The 26,090-nt window shown below is 37.2% G+C and overlaps 1 protein-coding gene and 1 long non-coding RNA gene across 51 annotated transcripts in view; one reads left to right on the top strand and one right to left on the bottom strand.

The window, feature by feature from the left end:
* The window catches only part of LOC147839869 (uncharacterized), a 127,090-nt gene that overhangs the window by 92,649 nt on the left and 8,351 nt on the right, over window positions 1-26,090 (bottom strand). The window lies entirely within an intron of this gene.
* cep170ba (centrosomal protein 170Ba) overlaps window positions 1-26,090 on the top strand; it is a 76,718-nt gene that overhangs the window by 23,275 nt on the left and 27,353 nt on the right. For 43 of the 50 annotated variants that reach the window (XR_015512846.1, XR_015512847.1, XR_015945078.1 and 40 more), the window contains exons 7-8: window positions 17,004-17,114; window positions 22,813-22,970. Coding sequence is in view for 36 of the 50 variants with exons in the window: in XM_087289798.1 (XP_087145924.1) it covers window positions 17,004-17,114; window positions 22,813-22,970 (269 nt within the window). In the remaining 14 variants the exon portion in view is untranslated. Of the gene's footprint in view, window positions 1-17,003; window positions 17,115-22,812; window positions 22,976-26,090 lie in introns of all 50 variants that reach the window. The other 7 variants (XM_087289835.1, XM_087289834.1, XM_087289836.1 and 4 more) reach the window with 1 other exon arrangement.

A 26,090-nucleotide genomic window follows, 5' to 3' on the forward strand; every position in this document is an offset into this window, starting at 1 on the left:
TACAAAGTAACAAACTCCTCCCACAAATTTTATCGTATCAGCACCAAAATTGGGTAGTGTTATCTGAAAGCTCTAGCGATGATATATTGTGAAGATCTAGAGTTTTTGCAGAGGGGCGTGTCCGTGGCGGCATGACAAACCTCAACGCTTCGCCATGGAACAGGAAGGCTTTATAACTCAACCACACAATGTCCGATCTGCCTGAAACTTCACATGGTTGATAAAAGTCCTCTTCTGAACACATCTACATAACAATATTGAAGTGGGCGTGGCAAATAGACTCGACAGCGCCACCTACAAAAATTAATCGGACGAGCCCCTGATGTACGAATCACTCACATGCACGAAAATTGGCAAACACCTCAAACATGCCGAAACATACGAAAAAGTCTCTTGGTGCCATATCTCAAACTCAACAGGAAGTCGGATATTTTTAACTTCCTGCTGAAAAAAAGAGGCATTTTTGCCATTTCCAGGTGTTGTATTTTAACGAACTCCTCCTAGGGATTTTATCCGATCAACACCAAAATTGGGTTTTGTCATTTAAAGGCCTTGGTGATGTTAAATTGCGAAGATTTAGAGTTTTCGCTGAGGGGTGTGTCCGTAGTGGCATGACAAACCTCAACGCTTCGCCATTGACCAGGAAGTCCTTATAACTCAACCACACAATGTCCGATCTGCCTGAAACTTCACATGGTTGAATAAATTCCTCTCCGGAACACAACTAGATGCCAATATTGAGTCACAGTCATAGCGCCACCTGCTGACAGAAGGAATTTTGGCTTATAACTCAGCCACACAATGTCTTATCTGCATGAAACTACACATGGTTGAATAAATTCCTCTTCTGAAGACATTTAAATGTCAATATTGATTGACAGTCATAGTGCCACCTGCTGGCAACCAGAAGTTTGGCTTATAACTAAGTTAAACAATATTCGATCTGCCTGAAAATTTACACGGTTGATAAGATTCCTTTATTGAAGGCATCTACATGCCAATCTTGACTCACAGTCTTAGCGCAATCTGCTGACAGGAGGAAGTTTGGCATAAATCTGTGATTTTCTCAGGTTTTTTATATATATATATCGGCTTAAATTATTTTTGTTCGCTGTTCTCCATCATCCTGAGGCCACCGGGCGGCGGTGAGCCCGGGTGCGAGGTCCCTATCATCGCTGCTTGCAGCTTTAATTATTAGGGACCGAGCACCGAAACGGTGCGTAGGCCCTATTGGAATTGCTCCGTTTATTATTATTATTATTATTATTATTATTATTATTATTATTCTCCTCCGGAATGAATCGCGGTTTTGAGGGGCTAAACATGCCTGAAAACTCACGCAACTTTGCACACGCCTCAGAAGTGGCGAAAATTTACGTTTATTATGGGCTTCAGAAGTGGGCGTGGCAAAATGACTCGACAGCGCCACCTAGAAAAATTAAACGGACGAGCCCCCGATCCACGAATCACGCACATGCACGAAAATTGGCACACACCTCAAACATGCCAAAACATACGAAAAAGTCTCTTGGAGCCATATCTCATACCCAACAGGAAGTCGGATATTTTTAACTTCCTGCGGCTAAAAAGTGGCGATTTTGCCATTTCCAGGCGTTGTATCTTAACGAACTCCTCCTAGGGATTTTATCCGATCGACACCAAAATTGGGTTTTGTCATCTAAAGGCCTTGGCGATGTTAAATTGCGAAGCTTTAGAGTTTTCATCGATGGGCGTGTCCGTGGCGGCCTCGCAAACTTTGACGATTCGCCACAAAAGAGGAAGTCGTTATAACTCAGGCATGCATTATCCGATCTGCCTCAAAATTCACACGCTTGATAAGCGTCCTGACCTGAACACGTTTACATGCCGATATCCAGATACAGTTACAGCGCCACCTGCTGGCCACAGGAAATGACATGATTTACGGAGTTATAAACTCCTCCCACAAATTTTATCGTATCAACACCAAAATTGAGTGGTGTTATCTGAAAGCTCTAGCAATGATATATTGTGAAGATCTAGAGTTTTCGCAGAGGGGCGTGTCCGTGGCGGTATGACAAACCTCAACGCTTCGCCATGGAACAGGAAGTCCTTATAACTCAACCACACAATGTCCGATCTGCCTGAAACTTCACATGGTTGATAAACGTCATCTCTTGAACACATCCACATAACAATATTGAAGTGGGCGTGGCAAAATGACTCGACAGCGCCACCTAGAAAAATTAAATGGACGAGCCCCCGATCTACGAATCATGCACATGCACAAAAATTGGCACACACCTCAAACATGGCAAAACATATGAAAAAGTTTTCTGGAGCCATATCTCAAACCCAACAGGAAGTCGGATATTTTTAACTTCCTGTGGCGAAAAAGTGGCGCTTTTGCCATTTTCAGGCGTTGTATTTTAACGAACTCCTCCTAGGGATTTTATCTGATAAACACCAAAATTGGGTTTTGTCATCTTAAAGCCTCAGTGATGTTAAATTGCGAAGCTTTAGAGTTTTCATCGATGGGCGTGTCCGTGGCGGCCTCGCAAACTTTGATGATTCGCCACAAAACAGGAAGTCTTTATAACTCAGGAATGCATTATTCAATCTGCCTCAAAATTCACACATTTAATAACAGTCCTGACCTGATCAGGTTTACGTGCCGATATCCAGTTACAGTTATAGCGCCACCTGCTGGCCACAAGAAATGACATGTTTTACACTGTAACAAACTCCTTCTACAAACTTTATCATATCAGCACCAAATTTGAGGGGTGTCATTTCAAAGCTCTAGCGATGATATATTGTGAAGATCTAGAGTTTTCAGAGAGGGGCGTGTCCGTGGCGGCATGACAAACCTCAACGCTTCACCATGGAACAGGAAGTCCTTATAACTCTACCACACAATGTCCGATCTGCCTGAAACTTCACATGATTGATAAAAGTCCTCTCTTGAACACATCTACATAACAATATTGAGTCAGTAATAGCGCCATCTGCTGGCAGAAGGTAGTTTGGCTTGTAACTCGGCCACACAATGTCCGCTCTGCCTGAAACTTCACAAGGTTGATGAAAGTCCTCCCCTGAGCACATCTACATAATAAATCTACATAATAAAATTGAGTCATAGTCATAGCGCCACCTGCTGTCAGAAGGTAGTTTGGCTTGTAACTCGGCCACACAATGTCCGATCTGTCTAAAATGTCACATGGTTGATGAAAGTCCTCTCCTGAACACATCCCCATAACAATATTGAGTCAGTCATAACCCCACCTGCTGGCAAAAGGTAGTTTGGCTTATAACTCAGCCACAAAATGTCCGATCTGCCTGAAACTTCACAGGGTTGATTAAATTCCTCTCCTGAAGACATCTACATGTCAATCTTGAGTCACAGTTATAGCGCCACCTGCTGACAGGAGGAAGTTTGGCATAAATCTGTATTTTTCTTAGGTTTTTTATATATATATCGGCTTATATTATTATTGTTCGCTGTTCTCTGTCATCGTAAGGTCACCGGGCGGCGGTGAGCCCGGGTGCGAGGTCCCTATCATCGCTGCTTGTTATTCTTCTTCTTCTTCTTCCGCGGAATGAATCGCAGTTTTGAGGGGCTAAACATGCCCGAAAACTCACGCAACTTTGCACACGCCTCAGAAGTGGCGAAAATTTACGTTTGTTATGGGCTTCGGAAGTGGGCGTGGCAAAATGACTCGACAGCGCCACCTAGAAAATTTAAACGGACGAGCCCCCGATCCACGAATCACGCACATGCACGAAAATTGGCACACACCTCAAACACACCAAAACATACGAAAAAGTCTCTTGGAGCCATATCTCAAACCCAACAGGAAGTCGGATATTTTTAACTTCCTGCGGCGAAAAAGTGGCGTTTTTGCCATTTCCAGGCGTTGTATTTTAACGAACTCCTCCTAGGGATTTTATCTGATAAACACCAAAATTGGGTTTTGTCATCTAAAGGCCTTGGCGATGTTAAATTGCGAAGCTTTAGAGTTTTCGTCGATGGGCGTGTCCATGGCGACCTCGCAAACTTGGACGATTCGCCACAAAAGAGGAAGTCGTTATAACTCAGGCATGCATTATCAGATCTGCCTCAAAATTCACACGCTTGATAAGCGTCCTGACCTGAACACGTTTACATGCCAATATCCAGATACAGTTACAGCGCCACCTGCTGGCCACAGGAAATGACATGATTTACGGAGTTATAAACTCCTCCCACAAATTTTATCGTATCAGCACCAAAATTGAGTGGTGTTATCTGAAAGCTCTAGCGATGTTATATTGTGAAGATCTAGAGTTTTCGCAGAGGGGCGTGTCCGTGGCGGTATGACAAACCTCAACGCTTCGCCATGGAACAGGAAGTCCTTATAACACAACCACACAATGTCCGATCTGCCTGAAACTCCACATGGTTGATAAACGTCATCTCTTAAACACATCCACATAACAATATAGAAGTGGGCGTGGCAAAATGACTCGACAGCGCCACCTAGAAAAATTAAACGGACGAGCCCCCGATCTACGAATCCCGCACATGCACAAAAATTGGCACACACCTCAAACATGGCAAAACATACGAAAAAGTCTCTTGGAGCCATATCTCAAACCTAACAGGAAGTCGGATATTTTTAACTTCCTGTGGCGAAAAAGTGGCGCTTTTGCCATTTTCAGGCGCTGTATTTTAACGAACTCCTCCTAGGGATTTTATCTGATAAACACCAAAATTGGGTTTTGTCATCTTAAAGCCTTGGTGATGTTAAATTGCGAAGCTTTAGAGTTTTCATCGATGGGCGTGTCCGTGGCGGCCTCGCAAACTTTGATGATTCGCCACAAAACAGGAAGTCTTTATAACTCAGGGATGCATTATTCGATCTGCCTCAAAATTCACACATTTAATAACAGTCCTGACCTGATCAGGTTTACGTGCCGATATCCAGTTACAGTTATAGCGCCACCTGCTGGCCACAGGAAATGTTATGTTTGACACTGTAACAAACTCCTCCCACAAACTTTCCCGTATCAGCACTAAAATAGAGTGGTGTTAACTGAAAGCTCTAGCGATGATATATTGTGAAGATCTAGAGTTTTTGCAGAGGGGCGTGTCTGTGGTGGCATGACAAACCTCAACGCTTCGCCATGGAACAGGAATTTCTTATAACTCAACCACACAATGTCTGATCTGCCTGAAACTTCACATGATTGATAAAAGTCCTCTCCTGAACACATCCACATAACAATATTGAGTCAGTCATAGCGCCACCTGCTGGCAGAAGATAGTTTGGCTTGTAACTCGGCCACACAATGTCCGATCTGCCTGAAACTTCACATGGTTGATGAAAGTCCTCTCCTAAACACATCTACATAATAATATTGAGTCTTTCATAGCGACACCTGCTGGCAGAATGTAGTTTGTCTTAAAACCCAATCTCCACACAATCTCTGATCTGCCTGAAACTTCACATGGTAAAAGTCCGCTCCTGAACACATCCACATAACAATATTGAGTCAGTCATAACGCCACCTGCTGGCAGAAGGTAGTTTGGCTTATAACTCAGCCACACAATGTCCCATGTGCCTGAAACTTCACATGGTTGATAAGATTCCTCTCCGGAAGACATCTACATGCCAATCTTAAGTCACAGTTATAGCGCCACCTGCTGACAGGAGGAAGTTTGGCATAAATCTGTGATTTTCTTAGATTTTTTTAATATATTGGCTTAAATTAATATTGTTCGCTGTTCTCTGTCATCGTAAGGTCACTGGGCGGCGGTGAGCCCGGGTGCGAGGTCCCTATCATCGCTGCTTGCAGCTTTAATTATTATTATTCTTCTCTCCAATGAATCGCGATTTTGAGGGGCTAAACATGCCCGAAAAGTCACGCAACTTTGCACACGCCTCAGAAGTGGCGAAAATTTACGTTTTTTATTGGCTTCGTAAGTGGGCGTGGCAAAATGACTCGACAGCGCCACCTAGAAAAATTAAACGGACGAGCCCCCGATCCACGAATCACGCACATGCACGAAAATTGGCACACACCTCAAACATGGAAAAACATATGAAAAAGTCTCTTGGAGCCATATCTCAAACCCAACAGGAAGTTGGATATTTTTGACTTCCTGCGGCGAAAAAGTGGCGTTTTTGCCATTTCCAGGCGTTGAATTTTAACGAACTCCTCCTAGGGATTTTATCCGATCGACACCAAAATTGGGTTTTGTCATCTAAAGGCCTTGGCGATGTTAAATTGCGAAGCTTTAGAGTTTTTGTCGATGGGCGTGTCCGTGGCGGCCTCGCAAACTTTGACGATTCGCCTCAAAACAGGAAGTCGTTATAACTCAGGCATGCATTATCCGATCTGCCTCAAAATTCACACGTTTGATAAGAGTCCTGACCTGAACACGTTTACATGCCGATATCCAGATACAGTTATAGTGCCACCTGCTGGCCACAGGAAATGACATGTTTTACATAGTAACAAACTCCTCCCACAAATTTTTTCGTATCTGCACCAAATTTCAGTGGTGTTATCTGAAAGCTCTAGCGATGATATATTGTAAAGATCTAGAGTTTTTGCAGAGGGGCGTGTCCGTGGCGGCATGACAAACCTCAACGCTTCGCCATGGAACAGGAAGTCCTTATAACTCAACCACACAATGTCCGATCTGCCTGAAACTTCAGATGGTTGATAAAAGTCCTCTCCTGAACACATGCCCATAACAATAATGAAGTAGGCGTGGCAAAATGACTCGACAGCGCCACCTACAAAAATTAAACGGACGAGCCCCTGATCTACGAATCACGCACATGCACGAAAATTGGCACACACCTCAAACACGTCAAAACATACGAAAAAGTCTCTTGGAGCCATATCTCAAACCAAACAGGAAGTCGGATATTTTTGACTTCCTGCGGCAAATAAGTGGCATTTTTGCCATTTCCAGGCGTTGTATTTTAACGAACTCCTCCTAGGGATTTTATCCTATCGACACCAAAATTGGGTTTTGTCATCTAAAGGCCTTGGCGATGTTAAATTGCGAAGCTTTAGAGGTTTTGTCGATGGGCGTGTCCGTTACGGCCTCGCAAACTTTGACGATTCGCCACAAAACCGGAAGTCATTATAACTCAGGCATGCATTATCCAATCTGCCTCAAAATTCACACGCTTGATAAGAGTCCTGACCTGAACACTTTACCATGCCGATATCCAGGAAAATTTATAGCGCCACCTGCTGGCCGCAGGAAATGACATGTTTTACACTGTATCAAACTCCTCTCACAAATTTCATAGTATCAGCACCAAATTTGGGTGGTGTCATCTGAAAGCTCTAGCGATGATATATTTTGAAGATCTAGAGTTTTCACAGAAAGGCGTGTCCGTTGTGGCATGACAAACCTCAACGCTTCGCCATGGAACAGGAAGTCCTTATAACTCAACCACACAATGTCCGATCAGCCTGAAACTTCACATGCTTGATAAAAGCCCTCTCCTGAACACATCTACATGCCAATATTGAGTCAGTCATAGCGCCACCTAGTGACGGAAGGAATTTTGGCTTATAACTCAACCACACAATGTTCGATCAGCGTGAAACTTAACATGATTGATAAAAGTCCTCTCCTGAACACATCCACATAACAATATTGAGTCTGTCATAGCGCCATCTGCTGGCAGAAGGTAGTTTTGCTTACAACTCAGCCCCACAATGTCTAATCTGCCTGAAACTTCACATGGTTGATTAAAATCCTCTTCTGAAGACATCAACATACCAACATTAAGACAGTCAAGCGCCACCTGCTGGCAACAGGAAGTTTGGCTTATAACTCAGCCAAACAACGTCCGACCTGCCTGAAAATTCACATGGTTGATAAGATTCCACTCCTGAAGACATCTACATACCAATCTTGAGTCACAGTCATAGCGCCACCTGCTGACAGGAGGAAGTTTGGCATAAATCTGTGATTTTCTTGGCTTCTTTATATATATCGGCTTAAAATATTATTGTTCGCTGTTCTCTATCATCCTGAGGCCACTGGGCGGCGGTGAGCCCGGGTGCGAGGTCCCTATCATCGCTGCTTGCAGCTTTAATGTTGACTTTAAAATGCAGTCTGTCTTTAGTAACTTCATACTGGTGAAGTTTGTCCAAAGCGCCATTTCCATTGATCAAATGTTCTGCGGTCTACAGTTATAATGCATTATAACATTTGCATAGTTTCAGAATATCATTCAAAGCTTGTCTGTTTCCTCTAGGAAGTACAAATTTGAATATTGCTGGCTCTTCTGTCGCTTTATTAACATTTAAATTGTCCAGATTAGGGCATCATTATTGCTATAAAAATATGTCCATATGGCAGAGAAGAGTGTTAAATTAGATTTATTTTATTCAAGCATTTGTGTGTTGCATGCATGCATGCATTCATACATACATATATACATACATGCATACATACATACATAGATACAAATGTGACCAATCTGACCATACTGTCTTTAGCCCTGCCCACCAGCAGGTGCTGTTCTGCTATCTTTCTATCCATACATCCATCCTTTTATATTTCTATCCATCCATCCTTCTTTCTATCTATCTTTCTATCCATCCATCCATCCATCCTTCTATCTATCTTTCTATCCATCCATCCTTCTATCTTTCTATCCATCCATCCTTCTTTCTATCTATCTATTTATCCATCCATCATCCATCCCTCTATCTATCTTTCTATCCATCCATCCTTCTATCTATCTTTCTATCCATCCATCCATCCATCCTTCTATCTATCTTTCTATCCAGCCATCCTTCTTTCTATCTATCTTTCTATCCATCCATCCATCATCCATCCCTCTATCTATCTTTCTATCCATCCATCCTTCTATCTATCTATCTATCTATCTATCTATCTATCTATCTATCTATCTATCTATCTATCTATCATCCATCCCTCTATCTATCTTTCTATCCATCCATCCTTCTATCTATCTTTCTATCCATCCATCCATCCATCCATCCTTCTATCTATCTTTCTATCCAGCCATCCTTCTTTCTATCTATCTATCTATCTATCTATCTATCTATCTATCTATCTATCTATCTATCTATCTATCTATCTATCTATCTATCTATCTATCTATCTATCTATCTATCATCCATCCCTCTATCTATCTTTCTATCCATCCATCCTTCTATCTATCTTTCTATCCATCCATCCATCCATCCATCCTTCTATCTATCTTTCTATCCATCCATCCATCCATCCATCCTTCTATCTATCTTTCTATCCAGCCATCCTTCTTTCTATCTATCTTTCTATCCATCCATCCATCATCCATCCCTCTATCTATCTTTCTATCCATCCATCCTTCTATCTATCTATCTATCTATCTATCTATCTATCTATCTATCTATCTATCTATCTATCTATCTATCTATCTATCTATCTATCTATCTATCTATCTATCTATCTATCTATCTATCTATCTATCTATCTATCTATCTTTCTATCCATCCATCCTTCTATCTATCTATATATCTATCCATCCATCCATCCATCCTTCCTTCTATCTATCTTTATATCCATCCATCCTTCTTTCTATCTATCTTTCTATCCATCCATCCTTCTATCTATCTATATATCTATCCATCCATCCATCCTTCTATCTATCTTTCTATCCATCCATCCATCCTTCTTTCTATCTATCTTTCTATCCATCCATCCTTCTATCTATCTATATATCTATCCATCCATCTTTCTATCCATCCATCCATCCATCCATCCTTCTATCTATCTTTCCATCCATCCATCCATCCATCCATCCATCGTTCTTTCTATATTTTTATCCATCCATCCTTCTATCTTTCTATCCATCCATCCATCCTTTTATCTTTCTATCCATTCATCAATTTTTCTATCTATCTTTCTATCCATCTATCCTTCTATCTATCCATCCATCCGTCTATCTATATTTCTATCCATCCATCCTTCTTTCTATCTATCTTTCTATCCATCCATCCATCCATCCTTCTATCTATCTTTCTATCCATCCATTATTGGCTAGGGCTAAAATAATAAACACTTACGGGCGGAGTTGAGATGAGAGAGGAAAATGGCAACAGCCAATCAGATTTAAAATAGGTGCGTTTGACTTCATGCATCACTGAAGAAAGCGGTGCATGCTGGTTAGAAATTTTGTCCGGATTGATGCTGCGCTGATGCCACGTGACTGTCACATGTGGCATCAAAGTACCACGACAGTGCTCCGAGATCAGACGACTGATTCAGCCAGTGCAGCATCTGAAGATCGACTGCTGGAGCTACGTTGACGACACCGATATTATACAATTGGCCAAGTTCATCGCATGACAACAACCACGTGTGTTTCGGGTTTATTATTGAACAACTTACAATTCACAAATTTCAAAACAAACAATTCACTTTTCATACCATCTCTTTTTTGTACACATTATGCCTATTAAAAGACTACAGATATTTTACTGCAGTGTCATCTTTGAACAATCTGGTTATAAAGGCTAGATTGTTTGCACAGGTTTATTTTCTGCCTTTTTATACAGACTATTTGCTGCATTCAGCTCCATGAATGATTTAAATGATACATTTTAGTAAATAACCTAAATATTAACTCAAATAAGTCTTACAGACTTGATATAAAATAAATTATCATCATTGATCCTGCCATTCTAAAGGTTTCATACCCAAGTTAAATAACTATTTCATTAAATAATTATAAAATGATTTATATAATTATACAATATATATTTTTATTTCCTGTCTAGGTGTTTATACACAAGTTGTAAAAGTGACATTGATGTACCTGCTCTGGGGAAACTTCCACTTAAAGCTCACTTATTTTAGGAATCTTCTTTTGATCAATCGTTTTGGATTAAAGTGCTTTTCTGAAAATGCTTTCATCATCCAGAATAATCTCAATCATTGTTTAAGACTTAATCAAAACACATTGTTTTGGGTTTTACACTAATATATAATGAAAAGTTTTATATCTATAAATGTAAACCCCTTCATATTCAAGTATTAGCCTAAAGAGGGGTGTTTAAACTCCTAACATTTGTGCTTATTGCTTTGAATTTAATACGCCTATTCGTTTTTGTTTATATTACCCTCTCGTTTCCCCTTATTTTTCTCATACATTTTTTATATATTTAATTCATAATTCCCTTATTGTTCTAAAATGAACTATAGTTTGTAGAGACTGTATTCTGTTTTAATTGTACTGTAAATATTTTGTTGTTATAAATAAGTAAGTACACTCTAAAAAATAACTCAAGAGGTCTGTTACCACTACATAGTTTAATACACTATTGTTACTTAAAAATTCTAATATGCTGATTAGATTAAAACTTTTAAGTAGCCAGAATAACTTTATTAAGTTTTCAACACAGGTAAATATTGATAATTACATCAATTTAAAAATGCGGCTAATTTAAAGGTAAATATATCTGTCAGTTACTTTAAAACAATATTTAACTTGTAGCAACCCAACGAAATTGGGTTGATAACTCATGTTTTACTCACTAATGGAGTTGTTTTGTATTTTTAAGTCCACACACTGATGCTTTTTGTTATTTTTTGTACTGTTATTTTGTCCGTCCGTCTGTCCGGTATAGATTATACTTAAATTGTTCAGTTTACCGAACTTAAGTATTAAGTTGTCTCATCTTCAGCAAACAGAGCAAATATTGTTAGACCTTTGACTTTTTTATTTTTTGAATTCCACCAATCAGAGCATTAGTTTTGCCAGGCAGAACTCATTGCATGGCCAATCAAATAAAAGAGTATCAAAAATTGAGTTTTTACAAGTATTAATCATGATGTAGAGGTCAAAACACTTAAAATGTTGAGATTATGGCTTTCAAATGTGAATAAGTTATCCTAACAAATATTAAGTTATGGTGCCAAAATGCAATACTTTAAGTTATGCTTAGTTAAAACAACTTGAGTGTTTAAGTAAAGGCAACATTAGGGTTTACAGTGTATAATATTGTATATAGTATATTTTCCTGCACTGTAAAAATATGTTGGGATTTACGTTTTTTGTATTGTAATTATTATGATTTATTTATGGTTTTGAATTGCATTATGAAACTTTAATCTTTCTTTCAACAACTTTTGATGTTGAAAAGTTTGAAAGTGAGATTTCTTGACATGTGTAATAGTTTGCGGTGCTATATTGTGTGGGCACTTCAGAAACCATGCATTAAACTGCCAGAACATTTTCTGTTATTTGACAGACTTCTCTAGATGATAATATTTATTATACGTTACTGTATATTATTATTTCAAACTACTAACATTTGTAATAGTTACTTTGTTAAACTATAAAGTTGAATTTTCAAAATCAAAAGTGGATAGAGCAGAGATCTACTTCTTGTGAATCACTAAATACAGAAACTGGTCATTAGCAGATATTTTCCTTCAGTGCAGCTTCAGGCACTTCGGGTGTGTTTTAGTTGCTGTTACATCCTTGCTCTGCTGGTCTGTTTGGACGTGTGTTTTCACAGAAGTCAATCATCATCTGAATAACTGAGGGTCAGTGATGTGATCAGACTGAGCGTTAGCATACAGTGAAGAGATGTGTTTGTGTCTGAGGGGTGTATAGAGGGGTGGTGCTGCTGTTAGTGCTGGTCGTGGAGAAATGAGGAATAAATCATTTAAGTAGAGACAATTCTGATTTTTTTTTTGTAGATAAAGTTCTGATGGACAGGAATATGACTATCCATCCATCCATCCATCCATCTATTCATCCATCCTTCGTTCTTTCTATATTTTTATCCATCCATCCTTTTATCTTTCTATCCATCCATCAATTTTTCTATCTATCTTTCTATCCATCTATCCTTCTATCTATCCATCCATCCATCCGTCTATCTATATTTCTATCCATCCATCTTTCTTTCTATCTATCTTTCTATCCATCCATCCTTCTATCTATCTTTCTATCCATCCATCCTTCTATCTATCTTTCTATCCATCCATCCATCCATCCTTCTATCTATCTTTCTATCCATCCATCCTTCTATCTATCTTTCTATCCATCCATCCTTCTATCTATCTTTCTATCCATCCATCCATCCATCCTTCTATCTATCTTTCTATCCATCCATCCTTCTATCTTTCTATCCATCCATCCTTCTTTCTATCTATCTTTCTATCCATCCATCCATCATCCATCCCTCTATCTATCTTTCTATCCATCCTTCTATCTATCTTTCCATCCATCCATCCTTCTATCTATCTTTCTATCCATCCATCCTTCTATCTTTCTATCCATCCATCCTTCTTTCTATCTGTCTTTCTATCCATCCATCATCCATCCCTCTATCTATCTTTCTATCCATCCATCCTTCTATCTATCTTTCTATCCATCCATCCATCCATCCTTCTATCTATCTTTCTATCCATCCATCCCTCTATCTTTCTATCCAGCCATCCTTCTTTCTATCTATCTTTCTATCCATCCATCCATCATCCATCCCTCTATCTATCTTTCTATCCATCCATCCTTCTATCTATCTTTCTATCCATCCATCCATCCTTCTTTCTATCTATCTTTCTATCCATCCATCCTTCTATCTATCTATATATCTATCCATCCATCCATCCTTCTATCTATCTTTCCATCCATCCATCCATCCTTCTTTCTATCTATCTTTCTATCCATCCATCCTTCTATCTATCTATATATCTATCCATCCATCCATCCATCCATCCTTCTATCTATCTTTCCATCCATCCATCCTTCTTTCTATCTATCTTTATATCCATCCATCCATCCTTCTATCTATCTTTCTATCCATCCATCCATCCATCCATCCTTCTATCTTTCTATCCATCCATTCATCCTTCTATCTATCTTTCCATCCATCCATCCATCCATCCATCCTTCTATCTTTCTATCCATCCATCCATTTTTCTATCTATCTTTCCATCCATCCATCCTTCTATCTATCTTTCTATCCAGCCATCCTTCTTTCTATCTATCTTTCTATCCATCCATCCATCCATCCATCCATCCATTCTTCTATCTATCTTTCCATCCATCCATCCTTCTATCTATCTTTCTATCCAGCCATCCTTCTTTCTATCTATCTTTCTATCCATCCATCCATCCATCCATCCATCCATCCATTCTTCTATCTATCTTTACCTTCATTTATATAATTAAGTTTTATAATTAAAAAAATTAAATGTAGGTTTAATTATTTTATTAATTTATATGGTTTTACTTACAATATTTTTTTTATTACATAAAATTATTCTCCATTTTCTTTTAATATAGATTTTAAAGTTTAACCCAAGGTTCATATATTTTATAGATGCATCATTTAGTTATTTATTTATTTTTTGTAATTTACGAAAACAGTTTACTTATTAAAACACATCACATGACCTTTAACCTATATAAGATACAACCTTTAACATGCAAATCCATTGTTGAATTACTCTAATATAAACCTACATAATCACATTCATCACAACCTATTTCAGGTCACAGTGAAAGACATTCGCAAAATGCAGAATTATTATTTTTTATTTTTATTTTTTTTAAACACATTTAGCAGAGTTTTTAAAGAGCCAACATTAAGAGCTCATTTCCATGAAGTCTCATCCTGAGTTTTCAGTGTTCTCCGACCTGTTCCTGCCCAGCTGACTCATGGGATTGAATCCTGTTTCATCACTTTTTCCCAGGTTTTGCAGCCAGTATGAAAGTGTTTCATTGAGCAGCTGCTGTGTTTTCTCTTTGTTTCTGTATATTGCGATGTGAATACAGTTTTACCAGATGACTATCTATATTTGGAAAGAATTTATTATTTAGATTGATTGGGATGATTCTGTAGGGGAGCCAATCATGCATAAACTATAATAAATAATCTACAAGCATAGATAAATACAACAAAGAATACAATACAATTGAAATAAACAGAATTTTGTTGTTTTCCGAGTCTGACAGTATTCAGGTACAGTAATTGAAAATTAAAGATACAAACAATTTAATAAAATTAATCATTATTAAAGTTAAAAACTGTAAAATGTCTTATGCCTGAAAGTTTATTTAAATTATTATACCGTCACAGGCCTCAAAAACACATGGGTAACACTATAGAATAATGGTCTACTTGTTAATGTATTTACTAACATTACCAAAGTATGAATAATGTTGTACAGCATTCATTAATCCTGTACAGCATTCATTGTTAATATCCAAACTTTTGCTTGTTCACATTAGTTAATGCACAAAACATTTAACTTAAATTACATTGACAAAATTGAATAAATATCAGAATAAATATATTCCTAATTGTTTGTTCTTGTTAGTAAATCATTAACTAATAGACTATTATTTTAAGTGTTACCAACACATACAAATCATTAATTATAACACAAATTTAAAATCATATCTGTTGATGTGACTATTGCGAATGATCACATTGCGATATCGATGCTGAAACCATATATAGTGTGTGTAGCCCTATTTTCTCTTTAAGCAGCAGGACTGGTTGGTTATCTGTCTCTGCTGGATGAACAGCTGACAGCTTTAGATTTGCTCGGGTGGAGTCGAGTCAAGTCAAGTCTGGGCTGTTCTTCATTGTGCTGTTTGCTAAATTACTGCTGTTTCTCCAAGAGCTTCAGGCCACACACACATAATGAGCATGAATGTTTCTTTCCAACCAGTTCATTTGGCCTTAAATTAAAGTGTTGTGCTTGCTGACATTCACATGAATGGAGTTTAGAAAAAAGAAAGGGGTTTGGTTCATTTTATGAGTAGGTTTCTAAAACTAGAAACTAAATTGTAAAATATTTCATTTTTATATAATTTAGTGATTTTTTTTTTCCAATTATAATTATGGTGTGGTGAAACCATATTTTAAACATTAAAAAACTTTTTTTTTTATGGTGTTTTTCATTATTTTAGTGATCAACAGTTTTTGTTTAATTTAATTTTTCTGTACCTACTTGTATTATTTTGTTTTATTTATGTGTGTATGGTTGTTTTCGGTGTTAATTTATTTTCTAATTTAATTATTTAGATTTATTTAGAATGATTTCATTTTAATATAATTTTTCGTTGGTCTTATATGGCTTCTCTTTTTGTATTAAAATTATTTTCTTATTTTCTCATGATTTTTAAAAATAAACTTGACATAATTTAATATAATTATTTCTATTTTTATTTTTTTTGTTCTTGTTAATTATAATATTATTATTGCATAATTGATGCTTTAATGTAATGTCTATTTAATTTGCGCATTTATCATGTATGGCCATACACACGAAGTGCTTCACAATCATGAGGGGGGGTCTCTCCACACCATCACCAGTGTGCAGCGTCCACTTGGATAATGCGATGGCACCCACAGGACAACGGCGGCAGTGCTTTACCACACACCAGCTATTGGTGGAGTGAAGCGACATTGATAGAGCCAATTTGGTGGATGGGGATGATTTAGAGGCCATGATCGTAAGGGCTAGTTAGGGGACTTTAGCCAGGACACCAGGGTTACACTCCTACTCTTTACCAGAAGTGCCATGGGATTTTTAATGACCACAGAAAGTCAGGACCTCGGTTTAACATCTCATCCGAAAGACGGCGCCCACTGACAGTATAGTGTCCCCTTAACTTTTTACTTTGGCATTAGCACTTACACAGACGAAAGGTTGAGCGCCCCCTGCTGGCCTCACTAACAACACTTCCAACAGCAACCTAGTTTTCCCATGTGGTCTCCCATCCAGGTACTGACCAGGCTCAGCCCTGCTTAGCTTCCTAACTCCTCTTGGGCTGCAGGGTGAAATGGCTGTGGTGTTTATATATAAATACATTTTGTTTTGCACACAGTTATACTTTTATAATATTCATTTGTCATTTTGGGCACCATTAATGTTGAAATGTGTTTGCCTTTTTGTTTTAGAAATGAGTTAATTATAATTTTTTTTTTTTTAATAAATCAGTCTCTTTCCTCTCCCCTGGTCCAGATGCACCGATTTCCAGACCCACACCTCTTTATGGTCAGCCGTCCTGGTGGGGTGAAGACGATGAAGATAAAGCTCAGCGCTGTGATCCGAGCTCTCAGGAGCAACATACAGGTAAATAAACTGAAGAAACACAATAAAAACACAGAAACACATGCACACAAAGCAGCCTGTATTAGAGCAGTGTTGAGCACTGATGCAGAGAGCTTCACCATTAGCTGGCTTTCCATCCACTTGTTTTAGGTGCATTTAGACATATCACTTTAAAAAAATGCTTAACTGAAATACCAAGATGTGCATGAGTTTAAAAAAAGCCAAAACCCTTAGCATTCATCTTCCAAAAGCCACATTGTAGTTCATCTTCATCTTCTGAGGTGCTATTCATTTATGAGAGAAGAAGCGTGTATGGTGGCAAATCCCAATGCACCAAACTCCATTTCTCTGATCAATATCTGTGCACTTTTATCAGGAAGTGATGATTTTGATCTCTTGTGTTTCTCATTGAATAGAAACTCTTATTCACAAATGTTTTATGCACTATTTACATTGCCCAATAAATCTAATCCACATCTTTGGATTGAAACACAGCAATTGACAAACTATCAAAATATTATAATTCTAAACTATTATAAACATGCTAAACAATTCCATACATTCAAACTAATATAAGCATGCTAAACAAATATAAACCTGCTAAACAAATATAATCATGCTAAACACGTATAAACATGCTATACAATTAAATGCATGCTTTACAAGTATAATTATGCTAAACAAATATAGACATGCTGAACTTTTATAAGCATGTTGAACAAATAAACAGTGAACCCGCAAAGTATTGATAGCGTTTCACTTTATCCTCATTTGTTTATGTTACAGCCTTTTTCCAAAATGGATTAAAGGTGGAGTAGGTGATCTTTCACTATGCTAACAGCTTAGCATAAATCTCTGAATCACAAGTCCCTCCCCTGCCGTCTAGAGCCACGCCTCCTTAACAGCAGCACAGCAGAAGAACCCTCTCTCGTGTGTTAAAAGCGACTAGTGCTTGTCCGGCGGCATGCAAGCCAAACTGACATGCTATTTCAGAGTCAATATTAGAGTTGCATGTTAAACAAGATAGGGAGAGACTAGGCGGAATAGCGCTATTTACTTGTGTTTTGTTGTTAAACTAATTAAAATCCCCGATTAAAATCATTAATGCTGTAAAAGGACCTTATGAAAGTTAAAATAGTCTTATCAATCTTTCATCAGAAGATTTTAGTGGCTGAACAACACTTCTGTGAAGATATAACCCATTTGTAACAACAACGTCTAACATTACATCAGCTTTGCATGAAGCTAAAACAGAACATTACCTGTCTAAGAGAAATCCTTCAGACATGGTGTCATCCTTTCTCCAGTGTGCAAAGGTAACTCCAATATTGATTCAGGTTTTTAAAAAGTTTTGATTCAGCAGGTTTTTACAGATCGCACGCCAGCACCCTCTCTCGTGAACGCACGGCAGTCAGCGGAGCTGCGTACAAAAGGCTGCGCAGTTGTTCAAATCTGCATTTGCTGACAGACAGTTTGAGCTACTTATCGGAATTATGGGAGATGTCGGTCCGACTATTTAATTGAACATTTTTTAGTTTTATGCCTTACCCAAAATATACAAATACATATAAATACATTTAGATCTTTTACTTTAATCATTACTATTAGACTGTGAAGAGACTTTCAACCAGCACAACAACACATGCTTCTCAAGACAATCACCTACTGCACCTTTAAATTGATTTATTTCCTCAACATTCTACACACAATCCCCCATAATGACAATGTGAAAAAGAGTTTCTGTAATTGTTGCAAATGTTTTAAAAATAAAAAAAGTGAATACACATGTATATCAGTATTCAATGGCTTTGCTCAGTACTTTGTTGATGCCCTTTTGGCAGTGATTACAGCCTCAAGTCTTCTTGAATATGATGCCACAAGCTTGGCACACCTGTCTTTAGGCATTTTTGCCCGTTCCTCTTTGCCCGTTCCTCTTTGCAGTACCTCTCTAGCGACGGTGTACAGCCATTTTCAGATCTCTCCAGAGATGTTTAAAAGGGTTTAGCTCTGGGCTCTGGCTGGGCCACTCAAGGACATTCCCCAAGTTGTTGTGAAGCCACTCCATTGATATATTGGCGGTGTGCTTTGGGTCATTGTCCTGCTGGAAAATGAACCGTCGCCTCAGTCTGAGGTCAAGAGCACTCTGAAGCAGGTCTTCACTCAGGATGTCTCTGTACATCGCTGCATTCATCTTTCCCTCTATCCTGACTAGTTCCTGCTGCTGAAAAACATCCCCACAGCATGATGCCGCCACCACCATGCTACACTGTAGGGATGGTTCTTCTCTGTCCACAGAAGAATGCTGGAGCTCAGACAGAGTGACCATCGGGTTATCAATCACCTTCCTGACTAAGGCTCTTCTCATCCGATCACTCAGCTTAGATGGTCGGCCAGCTCTAGGAAGAGTCCTGGTGGTCAAAAATCTTCAACTTACGGATGATGGAGGCCGCTGTGCTCATTGGAACTTTCAGAGCAGCAGAAATGTTTCTGTAAGCTTCCCCAGCCTTGTGCCTCCAGAAAATCCTGCCTCGGAGGTCTACAGACAATTCCTTTGTCTTCATGCTTGGTTTGTGCTTTGACATGCACTGTCAACCCTGGGCCCTTGTATAGACAGGTGTATGCCTTTTCAGATCATGTCCAATCTGCTGAATTGAGCACAGGTGAACTCCAATGAATCTGCTGAAACATCTCAAGAATGATCAGTGGACACAGAATGTACCTGAGCTCAATTTACAGCTTTACACCAAAGCCTGTGAATACTGATTTTACAGCTTTTTATTTGTAATAAATTTGCAACAATTACTAAAACTCTTTTTTCACATTGTCATTATAGGGGATTGTGTGTAGAATGTTGAGGAAATAAATGAATTTAATCCATTTTGGAATAAGGCTATAACATAAACAAATGTGGAAAAGGTGAAGCGCTATCAATACTGTCCAGATGCACTGTAGACATCCTAAAGAATTAAATGCATGCTAAACAAATAAAAACATTTGAACAAATATAAACATGCTAAATAATTATATGTATGTTGAGCTAAAATAAGCATTCTATACAATTATAAACATGCTAAACAATTCTATGCATGTTAAACTAGTTATAAGCATGCTAAATTCTGTGAAAGTACAGCTGATGTTCATGAGTATAAAAGTCCTCCTGCGTGCTGATCTGGAGCCTCGTGATGGATTAGTGGAGTCCAGAGAAGCTCATTGTGTTTCGGTCTTAAGTGCGTTTTCTGCTCAGATTAAAGGCTCACCATAGAAACATTTCTTCTGCTTCACTTGCTTTGGCTGTGGTTTTGTAAGCACATTCAGGAGTCACCTTTCAGTTTACATCAGCTGACTACCAGGGATATTTTAGTATTAATGAGTAACTGTTGGGGTTTTTGTAATGGATTTTGTCATTGTGTGTCTGTGTTTGTTTTACAATTGAATTCTTTTTTATTGTTGTTGTATATTATTTATTATACTGATTTATACCCGTTTTTTAAATGCATATTGTTATTTTCCTCATGTTCATGATGGATTTTTATTTAGTTTTTTGTTAACTAAATACGTTTGTAAAAATATAAAGAATGTTTTGAGTTATCATTTAAAGTAAAAATATGTAATTTTATTATTTATTATTATTATTAACATTCTATTTTTGATATTTAATTATTAATCTGATTTATACCTGTTGTTAATGTTTTTTTCATGATTTGATTTTTTCAGTTACCTATAAATATGTTTATATATATATATATATATATATATATATATATATATATATATATATATATATATATATATATATATATATTATAGATATATATATATATATATATATTATAGATATATAGCTATAAATCAGTGGTTCTCAAACGCGGAGGAATGAAAAATGTCATGTACAAATAGCCTATATTTCTGAGGTAATCTGCCACGTTTTTTTTACCTTGGCAGAGTTGTAGCTGCTTTACTGGGCCTACTACGCTACTGTATCTTAATACTGCTCATTTTGGTGGTACTTGGAGAGACTATTTTTTTCCTGAGATGGTACTTGATGAAAAAAGTTTGAGATCCACTGCTATAGATAATCAGTTATAGATATAAGTAATAGTAAATACACACACATATATATATATATATATATATATATATATATATATATATATATATATATATATATATATATATATATATATTAGTAAATGACACTAAACTCTGATATGTAGTTTAGATGTCAGTCTTTATACATCTCTAGCGCCACCTGCAGTCAAAGGACATTTGTGCAGCCTTTTGCTTTGAGTGTGAACTAAAAAAATGTGTCTGCCGGAAAGTTTACACGTGTTCCAGCTGATCAGGTGTTAAGATGGAGCTGAAATAGCTGAGCTTTCTCACAGCAGGAGTCAATTAAGGCGTCAATAATCTCCTTCTAGCTTCACAGTCACCTGCATCTCAGTCTGCTTTTGCCCTTAGTTTGATCTGATGCTTCAACACATTTGCACGTGCATAATAACGGCTTTGTGTAATTTCAATACATTTTTAAAATTCTATTTATTTATAAAACATAACTTTTTTTTTTTTTTTTAATATTCGCACATATTTTGCTGGTCATGTATACTGGCTAGTATTTGATGATTAAATTGAATTGATTGCACTTTCAACAAAATATACAATATTTTTCACGAAAGCTGGGCTGTTAGCTATTAATTTAACCTTTTTTCATGCATAATTAAAGCTTTGTTTGATTTTAATACGTTTATGAACTTGTAATTTATTTATTAATTTGTTTATTTTGCTTATTATTATTATAATTTTGCAATTCAGGGTTCAACGCTAAGGATTTTTTCAACTGGTCCGATTGGACCAGTGGTTCAGATTTTTACTTGCCCAGCCAAAATTTTCACTGACTCCGCTAAAAAAAAAAAAAAAAAATTAATTGCTATTTATTAGACACATATAATAAACAATGTGTCACAAAATAATGTATGTGAATGCAGAATTTAAATGTTTGAAAAATGTTAAAATATTTAGCAGTAAAACATAGCAGTATGCAAAATGCGCAGGTATTTTATTCCAAAACAAAAGGTGGCTGACTTAAAAGTGATGGCAAACTATGCAAAACATCACTTCATTTTTTTTTTCGTGCTGTACTCATTGAAATGTTTCCACAACAGACGTTTTCTTTTAGCTTCATAGTTTGATGTTACGGTCATGTTGCCGTCTATTTAAATTTAGTGACAAGGCAGCACCGATCGGACCAGCAACGATTCTGTCTACTGTCCCGAGCATCTCTCACGCTGGCCCTGGGCCATCAAGGTGTCCTTATTGTTGAGCCTTGCAATTGCATAAAAAGTGTAGAAATACATAACTAGGGCTGTGTTCAGTTTCAATACATTTTATAAATTGTATTTATTTATTTATGAAATATGAATTTTTTATTTACACATATTTTACTGGTAATTTGTTCTGAATAGTATTTGATTTAATTTAATAGATTGCACTTTCAACTAAAAACTTTCGATATTTTCACAAAGGCTGGGTTGTTCTCTATTAATTTAATTTTGTTGTACATGTGTAATTAAGGCTTTGTTCCATTTCAATACATTTCAGAACCTGTATTTTATTTCTGAATTAATTATACATTTTTTATTCTTACTTGTGTTTTTTTTATTTTATTGGACCTTGAGTCTGGAAATGTTCCTAAAAGTGGATTAATACTAACACTTTCTCACAGAAAACCTGAAGGAAGGGACCAAACATGATCTCAGCATTTCTCCAGACGATCTTCACGATGGCCAGAGCAAATCCAGCTTTACTCACAAAAAGGAGCCCAGTTATTTTGAGATCCCTACTAAGGAGATCCATCCAAAGGCCAAAAGCACATTGACAGAGGTTAGGCTTATGACTATATCAATTTTATTTATTTATTTTGCTATTAATTGCTGAAGATTTTTATCACAGAATATGATACAGTATTATCAGATAAATGACCTTAACTGCATAAAAAGGTTACTTTAATGGGTGTAATAACAAAAAAACCTAGTATATCATTAATCTATTATTATTATTATTATTATTAACTGCACTTAATTCAATGATTATGACTCGTTTATAACAAGCACAAGTATATAAATATAAAAAAAGTACATTTTTATTTCATGGCGATCACCCCTGACCTACTTTCTGCTGAATTTGAATTTCTGGTTTTAAATTTTAGGATATTGAATTTGATGTTCTGAGTTTTTTTCATCTCGAAAATTTGAAACTCTATTTTTACAAACTGGATATCTGCAGTCTGTGAATTCAGAACACAAGTTTGAAAAGTTTGAAAATGCGTCTATAAAAAATTCAGCCTTGAAAAATTCTGTTGTCTTAAATTTCAGATGTTCAATAGTCCAGTTATGAAATTCAAATTCAAAATAAGATCAAAATGAAAATTTTTTAGCGGCATATAGACCTTTTTCTTGGCTACGGCATGGAGGGCGCCATAGCGACCTGCGTCTTACGGTAAAATGCTAAAAACTTCCATTTACAGCGTTTACAACTGGTAATTTGTGCTCCGAAAATGGGTTTCAATAACGTTTTTAATGTATTACAGAGTGTTTTTGTGACACACAACTTAGAAATGTTAAAGCCGTTATAATTTGTCAGATGTGGTTTAAGAGCATCAGAAAAAAAAAGAAAAAAAAAAAAACGCTCCTAGTTTACGTGTCTGCCGTCAGAAATACTGTGTGTGTGTGTGTGTGTGTGTGTGTGTGTGTGTGTGTGTGTGTGTGTGTGTGTGTGTGTGTGTGTGTGTGTGTGTGTGTGTGTGTGTGTTCGTTCCCGGCTTGTTAGCTCAGCGGCTCTTCAACACACACACACAGACAGAGAGAGCAACATAGAGCAAACCAGAGTACTGGCATGAAACTTAACAGATATGAAAGTCGTGCAATTTACAAAAATGACCAATAAAAGTCTGTTATTGATACTTTTTCTGGCTGATTTGCTGTTCATTTTAATCGCGAGCCGTTTGTGTTTTATTTCGTGTGTTGTTTTCTCCACGGTTTGTGTTTTTCTGTCATTTGGAAATGACACTAGCCTATATTTTCACTGTCACAGTTTTTAAATCAGTGTGTCAGTGGCACAGTACAGGCTACGTGTGTGTGTCAAACATTTTGGTGAACTACATTTGTTTGGGCTGTTTATATATTTGAAATAAAGAGAAAATGTTGACTTTAGCGATGACGAGGCTTCATTTAAACTGCAGAAGATGCCGTCTGACAACGAGGGGAAAACGCCTCACAGCAGCTGTTTTCCATCCTATTAGATGGCATTTCTTTAAATGATCAGTCCAGGAGATGCTGCTGATGGACAACAGTATTAGTTCAAAGAGGATAAAAGCAGAAAAAATAGATTAAAACTATCGTTTCAAAGCTGTCTAAATGTGACTGTTTATACGCATCAGCTGCCGACCGGAAGTTCTTGGCATTCTCCTTGCGCATACACGCAAAGCATAATGGGTATATTTGCGCTCTAAAAAAAAGGTCTATAAAAACTCAGATTTTTTTTAAAATTACAATTGTCAATAATTCAAAATAACACAATTCAAATTCTTATTGTTTTAGCATATTATTAGCTCCATACAAAACACCACAAAACAACACCATCAAATGTGGTTATAATGGAAGTCCGTGGGGCAAAAACAGCCACCAACAGTAAATTAGGGAGAAAAAATGTAAATCTAATACTGCATCAAAGCCAATGTTGTACTAATCTTTCACATGTCCAAAACTATGATTAAAATGGGGGAAAAAATTTAGTCCACAATTACATTTTATATTGAAATTGTCAATTTTGTGTTTTTTTTTCACCAAATCAGTGAAATCATTTATGAATTTGGCAATTAAAGAGTTAAAATCCTGTAATTTTCTAAGCAATTTAGTAGTTTTGATCAGGACTGAGGTTGATACCTTGTTGATGTCAGAGGAGAATGGCCAGACTGGTTCCAGCTGATAGAAAGGCAACAGTAACTCAAACAAGCACTCGATACAACCGAGGTCTGCAGAAGAGCATCTCTGAACACACAACACGTCCAACCTTGAGGCGGATGGGCTACAGCAGCAGAAGAGCACACCGGGTGCCGCTCCTGTCAGCTAAGAACAGGAAACTGAGGCTACAATTCACACAGACTCACCAAAACTGGACAATAGAAGATTGGAGAAACGTTGCTGCTCTGAGTCTCCATTTCTGCTGCCACATTCAGATGCTCAGCTCAGAATTTGGTGTCACCAACATGAAAGCATGGATCCATCCTGTCTTGTATCAATGGTTCAGGCTGGTGGTGGTGGTGTAATGGTGTGGGGGAGATTTTCTTTGGGTCCATTAGTACAAATTGAGCATCAACGCCACAGCCTACCTGAGTATTGCTGCTGACCATGTCCATCCCTTTATAAGCACAGTGTCTCCATCTTCTGATGGCTACTTCCAGCAGGATAACACACCATGTCATAAAGCGTGAATCATCTCAGACTGGTTTCTTAAACATGGCAATGAGTTCACTGTACTCAAATGGCCTCCACAGTCACCATATGTCAAAAAATGTAAATCTAATACTGCATCAAAGCCAGTGTTGTTAATAATCTTTCACATGTCCAAAACTGATAAAATGGGGGAAAAAATCCAGTCCACAATTACGTTTTATATTGAAATTGTCATTTTTGTGGGTTTTTTTCACCAAATCAGTGAAATCATTTATGAATTTGGCAATTAAAGAGTTAAAATCCTGTAAATTTTCTAAGCAATTTAATAGATTTGATCAGGACTGAGTTGGATTAACAGATTTATGCAAAAAAAATGTGGAAAAAAATATTAGTCTGATGCTTTTTTACAGAGGTTTAATTTAGTGTTTGTTTTTTTATCTCGAACATAACAAAAGGGTCTTAAACTTGAACTGTGCACAGAATTTTCACTCAGTATTTCAGCATGTAGTATGCCAGATTAACATATGAAAACATCAATGTTTCAACTATT

Source organism: Danio rerio, chromosome 17 (genome assembly GCF_052040795.2).
Source record: "Danio rerio strain M-AB ecotype USA chromosome 17, GRCz13ab, whole genome shotgun sequence".
Classification (NCBI taxonomy): domain Eukaryota; kingdom Metazoa; phylum Chordata; class Actinopteri; order Cypriniformes; family Danionidae; genus Danio; species Danio rerio.